Source organism: Thunnus thynnus, chromosome 1 (assembly GCF_963924715.1).
Source record: "Thunnus thynnus chromosome 1, fThuThy2.1, whole genome shotgun sequence".
NCBI lineage: Eukaryota > Metazoa > Chordata > Actinopteri > Scombriformes > Scombridae > Thunnus > Thunnus thynnus.
Window position 1 is genome coordinate 19,457,557 of NC_089517.1, and position 22,783 is coordinate 19,480,339.

The following is a 22,783-nucleotide window of genomic DNA, read 5'->3' on the forward strand; positions in this document are numbered from 1 at the left end:
GTAGAGTAGTGTAGAGTAGAGAAGAGTAGAGTAGAGTAGAGTAGAGTAGTGTAGAGTAGAGTAGAGTAGAGTAGTGTAGAGTAGAGTGGAGTAGAGTAGTGTAGAGTAGAGTAGAGTAGAGTAGTGTAGAGTAGAGTACCTGATGCAGGTAACGGTGTGCCACGGAACAGCTCATAGAATTTGGACAGGTAGGTGATCATCCTGGTCTTGTCCAGCTCCTCACAGGCACTCAGCTCCTTCCCAGACGAGAATGGACGGATCCCAAATTCCCGCTCACTGATGTCAAAAGCCAGCTGCAGGTTTGCAGCCTGGTCTTCCTCATTTAATGAATCGAAATCTCTGATGGAGAAAAATGAGCGGCTTTAATGAGATTCAGGCTACATATATGACAAAACGCTTGGAAAAAATATATAGTTACTGTGTCAGTGGATATAAGGGTTTTAGTTTCATTCTGACCTATCCTGAGTTATCACAGTTCATCCTGGGATTTGTTTTTAGCTCTAAAACAATGTGTCAAGTGTCATACCTGCGCTGCTCTAATGGTTATCAAACATACCCTGACTAACGAGGCAGGAATGTGACAGTGAGGTTTGTAACTGAGATTTGTTAAAGGGATTATCTCCTGACAGTTCCTTCCTTTTGTACATGTAGGTATCAGATGACTGACAGTAAGCAGAGTGTAACGTAATATGCACACTGATATGAAAACAGTCAACGTCTGCAGAATGGTATGACTTTACACATAGACTTATCTTACTCAATCAATTCTCAGGTCAGCTGAAGAACTTGTTTCTCGTATTGCAGGAGAAAAATAAAGCAGCTCTGACATCTATATCTAAGCTGACAGTGTGCAGACGCCATCAGAAATAACGTAAAGAAGAGCAGTAACCTAGCAGCAACACACACAAACTCTGCTGTTATTCTGTAAGCGCTGAGGCTCACTTTTTCTTCTTTTTCTTTCTTTTCTACGGACCTGCTCACTTCGCTGCCGACTGCTCTGCTGACAGGCATGCATATGGAGGAGGGAAGGGGAAAAATGCCAGTGGTTCCTGGAAACTTGCAGGGACCACATGAAATTGTAGTGGCATGTGGAAAGGTATGAAGGCAATAATTAAAGTGTGAGAGGATATAATTAGATTTGTAAATGCACTAATCTACAGTTGCACTGACTAATTCCATGCTGTGCAAGGCAGTCTAACCCTACAGGATGGAAACTAAGGTCTGTTTTTCAGGAAGGATTGTGTCCTCATAGCGGGTAGCAAAGCACAGCGAGTCCTTTGGTACATGAGTTGTTTTTCTCTCTGAGTCCAGTATTACAAGGCAGAAAGAACTGTTCTTTGGAGTTACATATTAGTCAATAAAAATATGTTTTAGAAGAAATATTATCCCTTCAGGTCAACATTGATTATACTGGAACAACCAGTTTTTGTTTGAGAGAAGATGAAAATGCCCTTTTGATAAAAATCTGTGAGTCTCCCCAGCTGCACTCAGAAAACACTTGTGTGTACACACTATACTAGCGTTACATACAGAACAGCTACTATGAAGTCTTTTTCACATCTATCAGAGATAAGTTACGAGGAGGTAGAGAGCGCAGCAGAAAAAACACATAGATCAAAGAGCTGCTGTCATGCCAAGCATATGTAACACACCCAGAACAGATGAATTTCCTCACAACCAGCCGTTAAAGAGAACAAAAAACAAGAACACTTATGTGAAAACATGTATGCACAGAATATTGTAGAAAGATAGGAAGATGTTACTGACACTGGTTTTTAGGCTTGGGTATCGTTTAAAAAACAATGATACCAGTACCAATACCAGTACCCTTAAAGTGATATGGATACCAGTAGAGTACTTCATTCAATGCCTTTTTTTTCCTATTTCATTCGATGATCATCATGTGAATGGAAGCATTCAGTAGCGTAAAATGCCACCACTGCCCCCCATCAGAATGATTTTTACAGAAATACATATTGAAAGTGTTCAAATTATTGAAATATTGATTTAATATCTGTACAAAATTGTAAAGTGAAGTATTATTACCACAGACTGTATGGGTTGTAGCTGCTGCAGTAGTGGGTCAATCACACATTGCATTATATTGAAGAATGCGTGCGGTGATTGGCTGCGAGCAAAACCATAAAAATAGTCTTTTTTTTCTAGATCTGGGTATAAAAAGGATCAAATGCAGGTATCGTTTGACTGGAGAAGTACTTGGTACTGGGTTCTTTTGGTCAATACCTTAAATGCATGGACTATGATACCCAGCCCTACTGGTTTTACAGTAGATGGACTGATGCAGCACTGGATACTGGTTTTATCTGTATTGTCGTATGTTACGTACATCAGCTGCGGTTTGAACTTGTGGATGAGGGCACACAGGGCGATGCCGCTTTGCCAGGAAGATGTCAGGTCTGTGATCGTCACATTCCTGTAGCCCTCCGTCTGCTTCTGGCACCAGGTAAGAAGCCTCGCTGGTCTGATCTCAGACTCTACAAATGAGACAAGGCAAGTCAGATTTCACAATCAAACATGTAAATCCACAGGAATGCAGGCTGCGTCAGGAAGTTTAGGCTGATAAAGGATATGATGTCACACAAGCATGAGCCAAACCACAAAGAGACAGTAAATAAGGTCATGAGAGAAATGGTGGGACCGGGTGTTGAGGTATTCTGTTTACTTCTGTTTATCGTGCAGCTCAGTTCAGCATTTAGAGCTTCTGAAATATCGGTTCCCTTTTCTACAGCACTGTGAGCACATGTTGTTAAAAATAAGTATCTATATCTATACTTGCATAGACATTTCAGAGTGATCTAGTGATTGTTTTCTTGACTTCAATTAGAGGCTTATTTTTAACACAGGAGCATAAAGTAATGTTAAATTTGGAAGGCAAGATAAATGTGTTCGACTGTTCCCTCCACAACCTACCAGCTCTCATATCAAAGCTTCCTCCTCCCAGAGAACCTACATGTAAAAACAACCCTCAGATTGTGACTTATTCCCTAAATGGTGGTTAATTCTGGCTCCGTGTCACTTATGTTACAAGTAAGAAAAAGGAAATGAAGGAACAGCTACGGGTTTTGCTTATATGAGGATCCTTTCAAAGTAACAGAAGAGAGCAGCTCCTATCAGTCGGATCACTGCCTGAAATAATCTAGATATGAGTCAGCAGCAGTCATGTTTTGAAATGCAGATTCACTCATGAAAACGATACAGACACAGACACACCGGCATCTGTCAGTTCCTGTTACACTTACCTCGTCTGTAGAGATTGACAGGCCTGCGTATGGTAGCAGCACGCTCCAGAGAGCAGGAATTCAGCTCTCCGCTGATGTACAAGTGACGCACCTGAAACAAGAAGAAAAGAAACAATAATACCAATGGAGACAAGAGATCATTTTAAAATGAATACATTGTAACAGTTTAGGTTGTCCACAAAGTAAGAATCGGATATTGTTCCAAAGCAAAGTGAGTACTCTTTCTCACCTGGTGCGGCCTAAGACAGGAGGAGTTGAGGTTGGGGTATCGTGTCCCAGGGTCTATGGTGTACTGATCAAAGTTTTTGGCAATGTTTTCAGGTGTTGTCTGAGGAAGTAGTCTGTAAATGCTTTCCCTGTATACACATAAATACATATAAAATAAGAAAAGATACAAAGCGTCAGTCAATTTTGCTTCAACATAGCAGAGATTAGCTTCCATTGCATATTCAAACTATGAGGGTAAATTTGGACCAAACACACAACATCCAAAGACATTGACTGAAGTGAATACTTCATCTTTGACTAGGAACACACAGACATGTGTATCTCAAATGTTGTATATGTGTGTGTTTGTGTGTGTACCTTTCTGCCAGCACCTCCAGAATGCTCCGACCCTGAGCCCAGCTCTTTACCATCCAGGCTGTGTCAAAGGCAGCCAGGAAGCCTCTAGCACAACCTGTCCCCATGGGCCAGAAGGGCTGCACAGGAACACAGAGCAAACATATGGATGTGTGGTTCAGTGTACAGGAGGGAGACAGAACATAGTCTATGTTTTGATGAAGCCAATGGGGATCCAAATAAAAGAAATAAATGAAACAACATCAACATTTGTGATTAGGTTGAATGCTAATTAGCAGCACTCAGGCCAGCTTGGTATTTAAAAGTTTTAGGTCACTTACTACAGACCTTTTCTGCAACATGATCTGTAATTTTGGTGCTCTGCTACTTGTAATGTGTTGCTTCGGAAGCTCACATATCGAAGTCCTGACTACTGGAATTTGCACCTTTAACAAACAGTTCTAATAATTATCTTTGCAGCTGTGCAGAATAAATTGCTGAAACAATAAACTGCCTCACTGACTGTTAGCAGCATCATCAAGGTCATACAGAGTTTGCAGAGGTGGAGCAGCTCACAGACTGGTGCAAAAATAACAATGGAACAATATTTGCCCAAATTACAAAGAACCTCTTCCGTCCTCTTCCAGCATCTGGCATGAGAAACTGGAGCATCCGAGCCACAAGTGCCGGATTGTGTAACAGTCTTTTTCCCCAGGCAGTCCAGCTCCTGAACACCCTGCCTACTTTCTAGCTCCCAGTACTCACCTGACCCGGGCTATCATAACATGACATGGCACAGCTTGCTCCTTCTTACCTCTAGCAGACTGTCGCCAACCAGTGCAACCAGCAGTTGGTGTCCAAATCTCTCCCTGGCCAGAGCAGCGTTCTCTGAGGCATGCATGCTAGTGAAGTCAAACATCGCTACATCTGGCTGCCCGCAGTGGTTCATGGCAAAATCCAGCGTGGGAAGTTGGTAGTTGGTGCCAAAGTCAGCAGCCTCTCGGGCGTAGCACAGAAGAGCTTCCTGGTTGACGTTTTCACTGCTCAGCAGCATCTGGGTGTCTACGTAATCCTGTTGAACAAAAGCATGACAGTCAGGCAGAGTTCAAACAGTCTGAGCTTAGCTTAGCATTTCAAAGAGACAAAGAAATGCACCTATGTTCTGCTCTCATAACATGAGGGTTTTTTTTTTAGAAATGCTGCAGAGAAAAGTGAAATAAAAGCCCTACTGTATTTAAAGGCGTAGGAAAATAAATATGACGGGTACAGATTGTGGACATGATATCCTGAAGTGTATAAAAATAGCCTGGTTTTAGACCTCTAAAGCAATTCCCACGTCTCTGACTTTTTCAGTGGTTCAAACAGAGTAATGAAGTGAAACGAAATGGCAGTTTAGTCTGGTTATAAGGCTTGCACACTATCTATACTAATGCAATTACAGACTGCCACGCTATTTTATCTCCCAGCCAGAATGCCATCAACACCTAATCAAATACAATGCAAATGCAGCACAAAATACAGCCTAAGAAATGACCACACCTCACTGACAAAGTCACAACAAAAATAGGAACTCTGCAGAGTTGCTATCTGTTGCAGGGCTGATGCATTTGATCACATTATATTTGTCATTGTCCATGATATTGAATCCATGTTATTTTGATAAACTGGAATACAGTAAAAATTAGCTGTTACAAACACATTTTTTAAAAATAAGTTGAATTTATTCATAGTGCACAAATAAGTAAAAATAAAAGTGTGATAGTGTGAAGGACACATCTATCTACTTACATTAATGACGACTCCCTTGTCCAGCAGGCTCTGTTTCTTGGCCGTCATCACAAAGTAATGCGTGTTGTCCCTGTAGTACACAATGTTCTCCAAATCGATACCTGCAAGAAATGGCACAGTTTCTCAATGACTACATTTTTAAAAAGCACCAATGGAGTATCTATTAACAGTGTTAGCATCTCATTCTTTACTGTAGGAGGTTGAGCAAATCATTACATTACTGGTCAATGATTACAACCAGAGCAAACAAAACAAACAAAAACACAACCTTCTGGTGAGCAGAATCAGAAACATTTCTGAGCAAATATTTCTTCTGTACTGAGCACACTGTTTGAGATGCCCCTGTACATTCATGTTCATGCCAGCTATCGACATAATGAGGCAGTTCGATTGTGCTTCTCTCTCACCTGTCTCCTCTTTGAGGTCAAGGAAGAACTTCTGGTTGAAGATGAAGGCTACTCCGCTGATCTCCTCCACCTTGGCCTCGGCAGTGGTGTTCCTGTTGATGAAGTTGGCTGTGATGGCGATCGCCAGTTTACCCCTGAACTCCTTCCTTTTGAAACCTGCCAGACAGGGATACACAAGGAGAGAGAGAATGAAATACAGAAACATAAAAAACAGAAGAGATGTAGATCTTCCCAAACAAACTGGTCCTATTGGCTTGTCTGTGAAAACCAAAGCAAATGTAACCTTAAACCATAATTATAAGGCAGTTATTCTTGGATAAGAGGCAGCTCTTATCTTAAGGTGAGCCTTTATATAGACAAAGGAACAAAAGCAATGGATTGTAAGAAGCACCAGAGATTGAATGCTATGATTAAATTTAAATGACTTCTGATTAATTAACCTTCAGAACTGCAAGTGTAGCAGCAAACACCCACTTGTACTTCTTAAGAGTTCAAAAATACTTCAAAAATAGAAATTAAATTTCATTAATATGTTCAAGGGCTCCATTTCAATGAATCCTTTGAAACTTTGACGACTTTCTATTTCAGGTATTTCAAAACAAAAAACAGGGACGCAGAAATAATTCAATGTTAACTTTCTATGTTCCAACCAAAACTTGGCCGCAAGGAGACATCAAATGGACTGAGGCATAATTTAGTGACCTTTACATTTTTGTACATGTCAACTTTTTAGCAAATAAAGGACTAATTAAAAATGTCACTATTTCTAAAACTGTGAAAGGAAAAGAAAACAGATTAATTCATGTTTTCAGTCTTACTTACTACAAAATGATGTATGAGACATTGACAATATTTTATGGAGGCAGAAGGAAGCGTCTGAACTTGTGTCACAACTTCTCCAGCTTGACGGTTAAAATTCATTGAAGCCTTTGCTCCCCTCTATCACTGCAACAACAATCAGTAGAGTGCAGATCTGATTGTATTTAACTCTGTATAGCCATAGCTAGCCCAACATAAGTAACTCAAGAGCAGACTGACCGCAGGGGAAAATCATTTCCCCCGGGCTACTTCATAATTGAAGAATGAGCTAAACGTCTTGACCTGCCTAAAAATTCCCTTTTTAGGAATAAGCATCTGATGTGAATTGGTTGTTAGATGACAGCATTTTCAAGAGAGAGGCCGAAACAGTGAGACAGAGAGATGGAGCAAGTCCAGTCCCCGGCTCTGCTCTATTTATATGCAGTGCTTTGGTGGTTTCATGTATGACCTCTCCCATTGGGAGAGATCAATGGCTTCACAAAGATATATATACGTTTACAAAAGGTGGGTTTCATTTTTAGCTTCACAGCAGCACCAGCTATTCAAAGTCAGAGTCCAGAAACAATCCTGTGAGTTGTCTTCAGTGGCTGCTCGATAAGTTGAAAGGTGTGCTGGAGTTTATCTGACTTAAGCCCTTAAACATGACTCTGTGTTCCACATGATGCCATGAACTGGACGGTAGAACAACTTCAGAAAGAGAAAGTGTCCATTAAACATGCTGCTTGTATGTGACAGACACTCAAGTTATGTGTTCAACTTATATACAAGATGCTACATGCAGCATTTTCAAAAAGATGCACAATAAAAACAAGTAGAGGCCAACGGAACCTGAAAGTCTTATAAATTATAGATATGTTCAGTCTCTTAACTGATTGTAACTGATAGGCATGTGTTTTAAAACATCACCGAAGTAAATAAACCTTTAATAGCATCAAAAAATATTAATAATTTCAATTAATTTTATTTATTTGGTATCTACTAACATTTGTGATAGTAGGCTCCAATCCTGCACTTTGAATGTTGATGGTGGGAAAATATACATTTGGGTCACAGATTGTCTTTCCTTCATCATATGTGAGTAACATTATACCATGCTTCATCGTAAAGTAAATCCTTGGGGCAACTATACTGTTAATCCCTTTTTTGTCTGCTGCTGGCTTCTCACCTTCCAGAGTATTCCTGCGTCCGTCAGCCCCCACCACAACATCAAACTCAAAGTTAGCCACGGGGTGATCAGCAGGTCGGATTGCCGCCCTCCACCCAAGCCCTGAGAGAGGGAGACAAAGAAAGAGGGAGAGGGAGAAAAAAAACATAATATAATTAGGGGAAAAAAAACCTAATATAATTAATAGAAATATTCAAAACATCTTTCTTTTCTTTTCCACCTGCTATGCTTAATTTGTGAGGATAGAGACGGCACATGTACTTTGTTGTTTTGTTGCTTTTACCAGTAAGACCGCCCTTTCTATGATTTCAATGACAGGAAAAATACGGCTTTTCATGCCATGTTTCAAAGAGGGATGCTAAATAAAGAGCAAGCAAAGGCAATGGTGTTGACACTTGGTATGTTCATGTAACACAGAGATAGTCCATATCTGCATAAATGTGGAACATTGTCCAACTAACATAAAACATATAATTAAAGCCTGAAATATTGTTTCAGATTCAATCTTAGTTATTTTAAACATACAGTGTTGGGTTCTGCAGTGCTGTGAGACCAACACAGCAACAGCTTGGCATTTTGTTGTGAAATAACACCATGTGGAAAATTCATTCCATGATGCTAAGGGCACCGCTAAGTCCGTCACAGCAGAATGGGAGGGTTAAGTCTGCGTCTAATTTTAGGCAAGGCTCTTGTTGTTATCTGTGTATTGATATTGCAGCTGAAGAGAAAACACCTGACAACAGAGTGCAAGTTATTTTTTTCCTAAGAGTTAAAAGTCAAATGTGGGAGGAGAGGGTCGAGTGGCACAGGATGCATGCGGAGAAACATTAGCATTTTGATTTTATTGCCATGCAGTAAATGTTGCTCTTGAATGTAATCTAGAGGGGCTTGAAGTGCTGCAGGTCAGGAAAACATCATCAGATGAGAGTGAAAGATAACACCGCTACATCTTCATATTATATCAGGCAATATTCTTGACCTCTGCTAACCTCATCTAAATATAATGAAAAACTATGTCGGAGCCAATGTTTGCTTCATGTTTATTGGTTGGCTGTCAAGGAAACTAAATACAGCAGGATGAAAAGTCCCCTGGTGCCTGACTAGCCTTGATAGAGCACAGGATTACAGAGTGGGAGGGTAAATACAGATCCACATTAAAAATGTCTAACAAACTGACAGATTCAGCCCAATGTCTATATCATGCTTTACACGTTATTAAACATCATCCTTTTTAACGCTCTATAGTCTCCAGCTGCTTGTATTTCTACATCTCCCCAAAGCTTGCAGGTCATAAAACAACTGTCAGTGGGTGAATATAAGAGCTCTGTTGATGTGTTGTTTGGACACATAACTGAGGTGAACGTGTGGATGGTTACCTTCATTTTCCTGGTCCTCTGGAGGCTCCAGCAGTTTGACAAACTCCACATTGATATGAAACTCAACTGCAACGATGAGGGCAACCTTCAGAAGGATGAGTTGCAGCTGCTGAATGCCTGTTGGACACACGCATTAGTGTTTGTATACATATGAAAAAGGCTGCCAGACTTTGTGTTTTGTGTTATGTTGTCTTGACACTCTGTGAGAGCAAGACCCAAGCTCCATTACTCTGTTTGAGGAGAGCGCAACACAGGCTTTTGGAAAAATAAATGGAATCAATGCTTGAAAGATGTTAAATAAAGAGTAATTTGAATTAATGTAATTCTGTCATTATGTCTTGTTTTGGCTTTCATTCTGATGTACGATTTAAATGAAGGGATTTTCTTTTTCCTTTTAAAAATATCTTTTTAAAAATCGAAACCAGGTCCATTTCTGATCCTATTGAAAAAAATATAGTACATAAAAATGTGTATAAATGATGTCCATTCATTCAATCTTCATTCAAAATGAAGGCCTGACAAAAAGGGATAAAACACATTTTGTACAATATGGAAAACATTTGGAGCCATTTACAGGGAAGATGTAAAATTTTAGGGAAAGATCAAAGTTCAGAGATATTAAAACAGTAACCACAAATGAATGAATGAAGAGGAAGCAAGTCTGTTGCTGGAAATTGTAAATCATTTTGCACTGTGATTGATTTTACTTCCAGACACTCACTGATGTGGTCTATGGCCCCGGCACAGAATTTGCCGTAGAACTTTTTGGCTCCGAGGCCCCGCAGGTCATGGATGGTGTAGGGCCAAAGGTGCAGCACGTTGTTCCTGGAGAAGGAGTCTCTCTTCTCAATCACCACCACTTTGGCACCCATCAAAGCGAGCTCAATGGCTGTCCGCAGGCCGCAGGGACCTCCTCCAATGATGAGGCACTAAATAAGAGAGAATGACAAATTGACCTAATTACCAACACAAGGCACAGAGAGGAGAACTACATCATAGTCACTTCCTTGTATTAATCACAAAGGGCTTAAGACTTTTCCTGCATCCCATTCTTCATCCCATTCATCCTATTTGTTTATTACAACATATACATAGATCATCAGCACTTTACTGCACCACTGGGGCATTTAGATGCTGAGAGTCTCACTCAAGGACATTTCAACGAGATAAACACTGACTGTGAGGATCATTACAGTGTTAAGATGACTTCTCCAGACCGCCTGGGTGCTGGAAGAGTATTGTTAGTAAAACAAATGAAAGATTTATACAAGTCTCAAGCGAGAGGAATGTTTGCCAGCACCTTCCATCGCTCTAAATCAACTTATTACAGCCTCTTCGTATCAAAAGTGTTATTCATGAATTGACCTCCCCTAAAAAAATGCATGAAGTCAGTTCATTGAGGTTACAGAGTCTGTCTGAGAATTTGTGGCTCAAACATGACATCATCCTCTTGAATGATAGATGAAAGAAGTGACGCATATGTTCTGGCAAACTCTATCTTCTTTCTCTCTAAACATATTGAGAGGCATTATAAGAACTGTGTGTGGGAAGGAGACATGTATGTGTGTGTGTGTGTGTGTCTTGATTCTTTTGACATCTGATCCAGAACCAGACCACTTCTGAAGGTTTCCCCTGCTGTGCTCAACAAGCTGGACAGTTTCTTGTCTCGATAGCCTCACCAAATTAGTGCTGAAAATTTTCTTTCACTTACCCCAACAAGACACTCTTTCTCTATCCATTCTTCCAACAACATAAAGAACTGTTACTGTGCCTGACATCCAAATTCCCACAGTATGCAGACAGTATTTGCCACATATTCAAACAGAACTCACTTCCTCCCATCCTGTGTGTTATTCAACAGGATAACACAAAGTGAGGATAGGACGAGAGGTGCCACCCATATCAGTTGTGTGGGACATTCTGTGAGACAATCAGACTGACAACTATTTACAGAGCACCCAGTGCCAGCAGACTAAAGTCCCACATCCTACCCTAAATGGCTCTCTGTTCCAGCAACAAAAACAAGACGATTGGGTTTAGTCATTCCTTCAGTATTCTCTCTTTCTCTGAGTATGTGGTTGAGCTCTGGGGGAGGTTTCATGGGGGATGTGGGTGATGAGGAACACAAGGTTTCATCATACATAGCCTGAGGTTATCAGGATGAGGTATTTTCAGGTGTGAAGCACACACAGGTGGTGGAAACGTTGCCTGGACAAGTCTGCCTGCTGGCTTGTTTTCTCAACAAACAGTGAGAAGTATATCATAAAGGTGTAAAGTGTGTTACTGTAGAGATGAAAGGATGCCTTTCAGTAAGTGTATGTGTCTAGTAAAGTTTATTCAGATGTACTCTCACAATGTGCAAAAGTTTTTGTTCAAAACTCATGTAACTGTTTTCATCTGTCTATCAGCTACAAGCAGTAACAGGCTGTTTGTTTTAGCCTGTTTCCATTTGCTGATATATTTTTCCAGATATGACGCTTTTCCTGAGCGCTTGCTCCACATCTGCTGACTCAGGACACACACACACTTCCTCTCTGCGTCCCACCTGTGACCTCATGGTCATCTCAGCTTCACCTCGTCCTGGTAACATTTTTCCCCAACTTCATTAATGAACCCCAACAGTCGGTTAGAGTATCACATTATATGTTCACTGTGCACATTTTCATCTCAGCACGCAGGGCGGTCAATACAATAAGCTTTTTCAGTCACACAGATAACATCAAAAGCATAATGTTTTCAGTGTTAGAAAAAGCCAAACAATAATCCAAAACCTAAAACACAACATATGTCTCCAACCTACAGCAACGTGAAAATATCAGACTTTACGTGTCAATTGTGTACAGCAAACTGAATCTGGGCCTTCATTGAGATTAGAGTAACTGTAAAAAAAATACTCTTAAAAATCTTTGTTTTTTGGACTAAATATTATGTATCGTACAAAACAACAGCCAACAACTGTTCATTAACAAGTTGAGCTGTGGTGTTAACAATCCAAACATAGCAACATAAGTGAAAATAAGTCTAAATATTAAATGAGACTATATACAGGTATTGAATGCACTTCTTATATCACAGAGCTATGGTGACGTGTACTGAGAATGACTCACAGTGTCATGTACATTTTTTAAAAGATCAATTTGCTTCAATTTTTTTGTACACAGTAAAACTTTATGATGAAGAAATGCACTGTGGCTACACGTCAGGGTCACCACAGCCAGCTGTCAGGCCATAAAACGGGGATGACATCACATCCTTTAAAGATTGCTGCTACAGCGGGAACGTAAAGTCTTAGTGCTGAGTGATATCACATCTGTCATTGTTAAAAGAGCTGAGCTGCCATAAAACATGAGTCGTCATCTTGTGGGTCACTCCGGGAGAGGAGGAATAAGTAATCTAGTAAAAGCAGATTGTCCTGTGAGGGATTAGAACAGGCTTAATGCTGCATTCATGTTGCACATGTGTGAAAATTAATAAGCGACAGAAGAGAAAGGCAATCTCTTAAATTCACAATAAGTTAGTGTTTCAATAATGCACACAATCCGCTATTTGTACATCTGGTTTACTACTTTGGTACACAGCACTACTTTATATTTTACAACACATCCTGGTGGATTGTCAGAATTACGAAATCTGACCTGAAACCTTTGGCAAGGAAGTTTAGTCACACTTATTGCTAAAGGTTTACCTTCTTTGGTGTGGCTGAAATCAGACAGAATCCGTAAAACTTAGCTCACACTGAAGCATTTAAAGCACACTTCAATAACAACCTGGGCCTGGCTCCAGCCTTTTAGGAAGAGCCTATTAAGAGTAGAGCAAACCCTCAGTATAACTGGGGCCAAATAATCATAGTTGCTGAGTGATGCTGTCTGTTTTTCTGTACAATAAAAACACTATTTTAAGCTGGGGGCAGCTGCAGCCTGAAAGGTAATCACACAACCCGAGGTTTTCCTACTTTCTCTCATCTGCCCTACTGCCAAGCACCCCTGAACGCTTATACACGACACTAAACACAACATACACACCCCAACGTGACTTATGTGTCCTATTGCAGGTATCTGTTCATAATTCAATGCAAGGATCTCTTCAATTGTTCTTTGTGTTCACTTTGCTGTCTGAATGTGATTGGTTGTTTTTATGTTATTTGGCTGCAAGGTTAGATGAAGAAATGCACATGTGTTTTTGTGTCTGTTGTACAGTGTGTAGAGTTTTTATTGTTTGTATGACAAGATACATCTATATATGATGTATTGTCTATGAATTAATGTGACATGATGTTTTTATTTCGTAACGTAGCACCCGTCTGAGAGTGACTGAATCAGTGCAAAGCATTGTATATCTCATTTCATTTCCTCTCCTGTCTGTTGGGAGATGTTGCAGTGAAAGAGTGAGTGTTACTGTGGTTGATGGGCTGTGTCTGGGCAGGCAGAGGTTAAAGTGATGACCGTGACATCGCCTGCCTTAGCTACGGCACTCTGCAGTCTACTTTAATGGTCCTGAAAAGGGACAAATTGCCGACTGTTTAAAACAACAACAACAAAAAAAGGAACTGCATGAGGTGAGGTCACAAGAGCACTTCTTAAATCAAAAAAAACATCAACCTTAATGTTGTATAAACACAACCCCATGATATTTTTAGACGTTTTAAGGATATACGTACACATTTCAGGCTTTAAAGGACGTGTTTTAGCTTACTAACTAGAAATTACATACACTTAACATCAGTGTCATGTTACATCAGCATGTAACATGTTTACATTTCAGTATATAATGAAAATCAACTTTGCTGAACCTTAAACTTGCTTGAGAGGTAACTAATTACAGAGAACATTTTGTTAGCAAATGTTGTACAGCACTTTACTACAGTTTGAAAAACTCTCTGTGTAATTTATACTGTATATTCAAGGACAGCCAAGATCTGATTGTGGCTGCTCACAAAGTCAAGCTTTCACAAGCTTTATTGTCATACCTAGAAGAAAGTATATTTAAAGGGTTGCTTTTGGGCAGTCAACTCTAAAATCTCAGATGAAGATCCTTCAATTCACCAACAAGGAGACTTTTTAAAGCAGATACATTACCACACAATAACCTAACAAATAAAGTGTACATGGAAAACATACATAATTTATAATTAATGGGCAAAATATGTAAAAAAATACTTCTGTGGTGCTTCAATTGACATACATCTTATTCTATATCTTCTATAAATTCATCATCTTTATCTTTATTGGCTTCTGATCAGTAAACTTTTTCTTCCTGTACAAAGATAGCATTAAACTTACCTTGGTGCCCACACAGGCCTGGCCTTTCTTGTATTCCTTGTGACACATCCTCTTATCTAGCTTAGTCCATAGTGCTTTGGCCTTCCAAGTGGTGACCTTTGCCCTCAGACTGTTATAGAAGGTGCTGTTGTCGGCAGGGTCGAGGTCCAACTTTCTGCACAAGACGTTGAAGGCCTGCAGTGTTCCCTTGCAGGTCGAGGCCTGGACAAAGTTCTCAAACAGCTTCCCCACGTTATCCTTCTCCTCCTCTGTCTCTCCCATCTTTCCTCGACTGCAGTAGACGGTTTGGTGTGTTGAAGCTCCTGCTTACTTCAGCGCTCTGCCAGATGTGGCTACACCCTCCGCTTGGCCCGCACCGTCATACCCAGTCTGAGGAGGCAAGACACATAGAGTCTGATGTCATCTCATGGCAAAGAATCCCTCACAGATGGCTGTGGGCGACTGATGTTTTTCCATATCCTATTATAAGGCTGTTAAAATTAGTTCTGTTTCATTATATTTCAACAATTTAAATAGATTCGATTAGAATATTAAATTAGAAGTAATTTAAGTTGACAACACAGCTATCATTTTATCTGCTCTATGAAGCATACCATACTAAATTACTTCACATTAGCAAATTATCAAGAGGACACTCAGTACCACTCCTCACTAAGAGTCGATATCTCACTAAATCAACAAGCATTTAGAAACACAGTAAGCTTACATCCACACTGACGCGATAACATTCCAAGTAGAGACAAGACTGTGAGATAAATTCTAGGGAGAGGAAAAATCAAGAAAGAAAGGAAAATGAGCCAATCAGATGACGTCAGACAGCTGTTGAGCATATTTACTACTTTTTCTTTATAGAGGCACAACCATGTGAGCATATAAAAGGAGTTGTTTGTGGTTCAACATAATACTTGTTGGTTAAAATTGAAGCCAGTATTCTGAACAGCTTCAAGGTTCAGTGATGGCTTCATGCAGAACAAAGCAGTTTCAGCTTCAACATGAGATATCCATGGACTAACAATGAAAATTATATTGTAGTATTCGGTTGGCTACAGTACGTCATGGCTTTGTTTAAACTGGGTACATTTTATGAATGGGATCAGCTGTATATTTTTGTAAGTGGTGAGTAACAGGCAACATACTTTTTTCCTCAAATTCTTCCATATAGAAGTACATACAGTGTTTATTGCATTGAGTAATGTAATGGCTCCAGTACAGTATAGTATAAATACTGTATCTGCCAAGTGCAAACCTCTCCTCAGCTTCAGCTACTGAACCTTGAAAAATAAGCACTTTAACTTTTTCATCAATCACAAAAATGTTGCTGACACTTCTACAAGCTGCAATCCTATATAAATAACATTTCTAATGTATATACCATCTTAAACGTGGGTAAAAAAGTGGTTTTCCTATTACTGCTATCCAAAGAACCACCAAGCACCTTTCATTCCTGGAGCGCAGCACTGACCGTGGATGAGCAGACAGGAAAAGTATTTGTCTTGTGGTATTTTTCACCCCAGCTGCAAACCACACAAAGCAACGCTTTAGAAGCAGTAGAACGAAAAGTCTTTGAAACTAAAACCCCACACTAGTGCAGATTGATTGGATTTGATTAGGTATGCATGCTTAGTAGTCCACCTTCTTCTTCTGAGGTATGTGCATTTAATATTCTTACATATGTGCCTGCGTGTAAGAGACACTGCTACTATAGCGCACGTTTGTGTCAGCGCAGAGCTGAACTGACAGAATTAAATACAATGTAGTTTTCTCTTTCCCCCAATCAACCATCAAGCATTTTGAAAATCATGCCAAGGAATCTGTGCCAGAACTCGACATCAAAGCGAAATGTGGACATTTTCTGCATTAAGCATGTGTGTGCTCACATGGGTGGAGACCGCAGCTTCCGTGAGTTTTGGGAGAAGTCTGCCTTTGATATTTTAATGTCCCATGGAGCGGGATGGGCAGGGCCAGAGGTAAGGTCAAGCTAGCTGTACAGGACTCTAACAGCCCCCCACAGTAATCCATTATTACTGTCACATCCCACCCCGGGGCTTCAGGTGGCAACGTGACTGTGCCATTAAACTGTTCATAGAGAGCTTAAGCCATTCATGCAAAAGTTAGTCCCTGTATTCAACAACCACCCAGTCTTGGGTCACAAACATGTTATTAATGGTGATTTGAATGTGGTGAGATTTTGAATGTTGTTCCCAAAGCAACTGTGTTTGTCTCCAGGCTAATATTAGCATATTCATTTGCACCAGATCCTGTTTGGCTGTGTGTTTGCATCCTGTTTTGACTCTGTTGTTGTTTTACATTTCAGAGAAAGGAAAACCAACCATCCCATAGAAATACTGCACACTCAGATGACTCAGCCTGCCTTATGTACCCGTGTAGCTTCATAAAGCTCTTGTCCCATTGGTTGATACTGCAGACCCCCGAGGCCTTTCACAGCAGACATTCAGCCTCAAACTCAGTGAGTCCACATTCCTTTGCCACGTGGCTAGAAGAGCTCCATCAGCATGAGACCAACACTCACCCTCTCACTGGATCCACCAGCCAGCTAGTCACAGGACCACCTCCATAGTTTTTTGGGGGGAATTTACTCTCTGATTGTCTGTGAGTGACAAGCGATGACTGAAACCGGCATGATATATGATGCAGGTGCTTTAATCTTTCATGCACGGCAGGAGACTGTGATGGGAAAATTGCTGTGTATTCTACCATGTGGTATGTGGAGTGTTTGGGGCCTACAGAATATCTTCTATAAAGCTTCTGTGAAGTCATTTGACAGCTGAGTTTACAATAACTTTGTTTAAGATAATGGGAAAGACATTTCTGCCAAAAAAGGATAAAAAGAAAAGTTATGCTGACAAGTCTTTTCACAAGAACATCTAATAATAATAACTTTATGTTGATTTCAATTTATTCTAAATGTTGGCCAGTACTCAGTAATCTCTCGAGCCTTTTGTGGAAAGTTCAAATAAAGACATGTTGACTGCACTTATGCTTTTGCATTTCAGTCCAAGTAAAATACTTTTAAAAAGGCACAATTATTGGAACCATCTGTTGCACGAGTCTGCAAGGGCTAATGAAAAGGTACCACTTACTGTCTTCATAGCCAAGGCAATGCTCGACACTCAAACTACATTGTCTCAGACAGAGTCCCATGACTTCACCATCTCAGTCTGACAGAATGGAAAGTCACTTGTGGGCAGACAGAACGAAGCCACAGAACGGCTGTAAAAATACAACTAATGACAGACGAAGCGGAAAGAATACACATGCAGACACACACCATACATCACAGCCGAGCCATATAACGCTTAAGAGGATCACAGTTTAATAGTGTGCAGGTTTAAAGTCTTCTGTCAGTTTAGAAAACGATCTGATCGAGAGAAACTGACAGGCAGTAATGAATTTTTCTATCAACAGTAGGAAATTATACAGTGACTTCTGTGGTCTGTTAGAATTATTTAACAAAGTAAGCACTTCTAACTCATGATACTTCATGTATCATTTTACCATTTTTTCATGTAATTACTTTACTGCGGTGGCACACTATCCCAAGAGAAAGTGTCTGTACTTTGTGTCGTACAGATCCATAGGATGGATCGAGTGTGTGTAAATATATAAAAATACTGCCGAGTGCCTGAGAGACATAGCAAGCTTTCCGAGATGATAGAGGGGGAATGTTAAGAATGTACCTGTTACACCTGGACTGTTGTGCAAAAGAAAAAAAAATCTGAACATGCACATACAGGCTTTGACACACACATACACAAACACACACACGCCCTCTCACATTTTCCCGTTAAACACACAAACATTAGTTAAACATTAGACGTCTCTACAACATAGCGTAACAATTAACAACCTAGTAAATCTATTATTTTCATTATGAATTAATATGCAGATTATCTTATTGATTAATCAATAATCATTTGGTTTATAACATGTCAGAAAATCATGAAATCATCACATCTTCCATCTTGAAATTGCTTATTTTGTCCAACCAACACTTAAGTCTTTATAATAATAATAATCATTTGGTTAACTCATTCAAAGTATTGATATCTGCCAAAGCTACAAGCAGCAGACAGTCCTAGAAAAAAAAAAACAGCGTAACTCTGACACGTAGCACTACTAGAAAACCAAAAGGAACGATAAAGACACTGAACAAAGTGTCAAACCAGTGACGCAATGTCTTCATTTGTTTCTGCAGAGCACATATCTTCAGGCTATCAGAATACAATAGGAAGCTGACAACACAAGGAAAACATTGGAAGTGCTGGGAAATGCACATACTGTAGCGCAGCCAGCCAGCAACAGTAATTACAGACTGGACTGAAGAAAACCAGGAAGGAACCCTCTGTGGGCCTGATAAGCAGGCAGCGTGCCTCAGAAAACAGTGCACTCATGTGGACTTCAGCCTGCGGGCTCTGCCCTTCACCAGGCCCCAGAACTCCACAGTGTTATCTCAGCTCTCTGAAATCTGGCTGCGTGTTCAGACAACCGTGCCAGAAACAAAAGAAGATCTGTCATGAGCAAGGTAGAATCACTGGCAGAGCGCGGTAAACGTCAGTCAACGTCAGTCAACTTCAGAGGAGAAAACCTTTCATTTACACAAACAGGAGAAGGTTTGTGAAGCGCCGGAGCTGCTGTCTGCAGGCCCGTCTGGCCCACGAGGTGTGTTCACCACATGGCTCCTTTGGATAATGATTTATCTGGACACGCTGAACACAGAGTTACTTCTGACCTGCTACTGACACAAACAATTCGCTTGAACAACACATTCTTCACCTCACGTATTTCAACACATGAATCAGCTGAATTTCATATCATGACACCGTTCGCGGCAAAGAATGCTTCCATATATCTAACGATCTAGAATAAAGGAAAATTGTCAAAGAAGACATGTGAAACTTTAACATGGTGCAATTTTAGATCTACCTTTTTGAGCCAATAAATACAATGTGACAAATGTAAACAAGGCAAAGACTATCTACCAACTGAGGGTCAAAGATCGGTGGCCGTCTTTCATTCATCCATATCACAGAGGAAGGTTCAGGTGACAGGATTACCGCCTTGCAGAAATAAAAGAAGCAGTAAGACAACAATCAGTAAAGCCAAGCTCAGAATAGACAAATATCATGTTGCAGAGGAAAACAGCACATGACCTGTAAAGATACAAGCAAGACTGGAGCCTGTAAACAAGACGACCTCAAATGAGCAAGAAAAATGCACAAAGTTCAACCTGATGACAGTCGAGAGCTCTGGGTTCACCTGGTTTCAACTGCAACAGGTCCTGGTAGCAATACAGACAAAGACTTCTCATGAAACAAAATATTAAAAAGGACTGTTTGGACACTGTCCACACCAAATGTTTTAAAGAAAGTGATACGATGCCTTATTTACATTTCAAAAAGGTCTGAATACCATAAGAAAGTGCGTGAGCTCCCTCTGACGCCTCCCATCCAAACTCTTCCTGTGGAGAGTCTGGTTTCCTGTCCAGATCAAAGCTCGGAGGAGAGCCGCCTCTGTAAAATTCCATCCAAGTGATTTTAAAGCATGACTAAGACGTGTTTGAGAGCATTTTCAGTGTGCCCTGTCCCTGCCAGAGGAAACCTGTTAAGGACGTCCTGGGGGGAATTTATGGGGAAACACGGCTTGAAATCGCACTTGTGCTTCCTTCTGTGGCTCCATGTTTATCTGTGCTGTTTACATGTGATATGCAAACAGCACATATCAATGTGGCAAAAGCTTTTCAGAAAGTGAGGGAAAATGAGTCTCACCAATAAGATAAAAACTTTATCAAACAGTGTCACTCACTGTCTACTGATAGCTACATTATTTATTGTTATTATTTGTTCGCTTTTTGATACAGCAGCACACTTTTTGTGCAATTAAAGACTCGCAAACTGCAGTGAACAACACGCCCCACCTATTTCTGAGAGTTCCTATCTTCTTTTGTGTGGGTGATGCCCTGGACACATGTGTCCATTTTTATGGCGTGGAACAAGGAAGGAAACATATTTCAGAGAGGAAGGAGAAAGTTTACAACACCTCACTGGAAATAATGAGCACAAGCTTCCACTTACAGTCACTGTATCGCGCTGTGTGAAACACTTTTACAGTACATTGTTTTATGCTCACATATCTTTATTTCTGATTTATTAACTGATACCATTCATTCATTTATGGCATTGCTGTACACATTTGTACCTGCAGGCAACTAGATGTAACTATTGACTAATAATATGACTAATAATACTAATTAATTGTTTAAAGACTGACGCAGTTATTACAGCACTCATTTCTTACAGGTGAGTAATCTTGTGTATGTTACAGTCAATAGTGCGTCAATCTGAGCTGGGACAGGCTGTGACAGTGTTGACAGGTGATGCCAAATATAGACTCCAACTGACAGGACAGGAGTGATGGTCTGAAATGCTTTAGTGTCTTACGTTCAACATACATGAAAGACGACGTAATTAACATCATTTTTAGATTCTTCATAATGATCTTTATGATTTTAAGGGCCTTCGTGTGGCTGCATGATTGGAGGGACCAGTGCAGCTTTCTATAATGTTGTTTTTATCTCCACACATGGTTGTTAAGTTAAACTCCGGTAAAGCCGGTAATTACAAACGAGAGGCAGGCGCAGACGTTTGCAAGTATTTCATAGTGAGAGGTTTTTTTTTCCAGCCATTTTAGCAACAGCCCACAGACTGTTTGAAAAATGTGGAAGTTTGTATGTAAATGTCGACTGATTTGTTCTGCTGTTACATCAGTTTCTCTTTGTGTTACAGTGAAGTATAGTTCTTCTTATAGCTCTTATATATATCCTAGCGAATGTTTGTATATTCTCTTTGCTCTAAGGTAACTCTATGTGTTGAAAGGAGGAGGTCATGAATCAAGAGTTAAACCTTTAATCGTTGTACATGATGAGAACATAAGCCTTGCAGCCATTTGGCAGAAAAATAAGACTCTGTTTAATAAAAAAGGTGACGTATCCTGTTGAGCAATACTCTGTTTACTGTGCCTTTTCACAAATTTTATACCAAAGCTCATGAATGACTCAAAAAAATGGCTTGCTAAGAGGGAAATTCCAACAAGAGGAGAATAATGTGGTTGCTGCTGAATGTTTATGCACATAGTGGTTGTTAATCTCTAAGAGTATAAATCACATGGACTATCAGTGTCCGAGCCAGAGACCAGACACTATATGTAAGAGACAGTGTTTAAATGTTGGCATGTTCACTGACAGAGTCCCTTTGTGATAAAGTTTGAGCCCCCATTTGGATAGAGAAGCTGTGTGTACGCTACATCTTCAACAGTCGTAAAACACACAGGAAATGATTGCTCATAGAGCAGTGGGAAGGAGCACTAACACTGTTTGTATGACTCTAGTGAGCCTCCTTAACTATGTTCCTGAATAAATCATGCATCATCTCGCAAGACTTATGAATCATACCAGACCTCTCATGTGATATGTTGAAATGTGGGAGAGAGCGGGGGAGAAATAGGCTAGTTCAACTCACGTGTCAATCATAAAATATCTATTTTTCTTTTTTCATCAGCATGTTCATCAAAGGTTCAGTGGTGTATTTGATCAGTGGCAGTAGCTGAGATATTAACCTGCAGTCACGCTGGAAAACATTAACAAGCAGTTGTCTTTCACTCAATGAGCTTCATTCAGTAAGCTGACAGTACAGCCTATCAACACCACACCTTTCTTTAGTTTGCAGTTTATGTCACTGCAACCCCGAAAACAGACTGATCGCTATTTACAGCCTGGAAGCTGCTGAGCAGGTGGCATAAGCTTGAAAAGCATTAAAACACTGTGCAGAATTCATTAACTTATACTAACAGGGATGTTTTTAGTCTGATTTTAAACAAAAAAAAGCCTTGGTGAGGGGTGATTAATTACTTGTTTCTACTCTTCTTTACTGTCTCTAAACAAATAGAAAAGTTGTCATTCCAGTTTTGAATAGATTTGTTTGGAGTGGCGTGTTTGAAAAGCAGCCACACAGGCACTGAACAGTGATTTATGTTTAAAACTATAGGTGATGTAGGTGTCGCAGAGCCGTTAAAGCATACATCGGCAGAACAAAAATGCTGGTTGGCGAGAGGA

At 40.2% G+C, this 22,783-nt stretch overlaps 1 protein-coding gene across 6 annotated transcripts in view; it reads right to left on the reverse strand.

The window, feature by feature from the left end:
- mical2a (microtubule associated monooxygenase, calponin and LIM domain containing 2a) overlaps positions 1 to 22,783 on the reverse strand; it is a 39,840-nt gene that overhangs the window by 16,137 nt on the left and 920 nt on the right. For 5 of the 6 annotated variants that reach the window (XM_067588967.1, XM_067588959.1, XM_067588984.1 and 2 more), the window contains exons 3-14: positions 14,656 to 15,024; positions 10,098 to 10,305; positions 9,377 to 9,493; positions 8,001 to 8,102; positions 6,017 to 6,172; positions 5,610 to 5,710; positions 4,636 to 4,893; positions 3,846 to 3,961; positions 3,490 to 3,616; positions 3,261 to 3,351; positions 2,348 to 2,495; positions 140 to 339 (exon numbers count right to left, since the gene is read on the reverse strand). In XM_067588967.1, coding sequence (XP_067445068.1) covers positions 140 to 339; positions 2,348 to 2,495; positions 3,261 to 3,351; positions 3,490 to 3,616; positions 3,846 to 3,961; positions 4,636 to 4,893; positions 5,610 to 5,710; positions 6,017 to 6,172; positions 8,001 to 8,102; positions 9,377 to 9,493; positions 10,098 to 10,305; positions 14,656 to 14,916 — 1,885 coding nt within the window. In that variant the 5' untranslated portion in view covers positions 14,917 to 15,024. Of the gene's footprint in view, positions 1 to 139; positions 340 to 2,347; positions 2,496 to 3,260; positions 3,352 to 3,489; positions 3,617 to 3,845; positions 3,962 to 4,635; positions 4,894 to 5,609; positions 5,711 to 6,016; positions 6,173 to 8,000; positions 8,103 to 9,376; positions 9,494 to 10,097; positions 10,306 to 14,655; positions 15,025 to 19,655; positions 19,734 to 22,783 lie in introns of all 6 variants that reach the window. The other variant, XM_067588949.1, reaches the window with a different exon arrangement.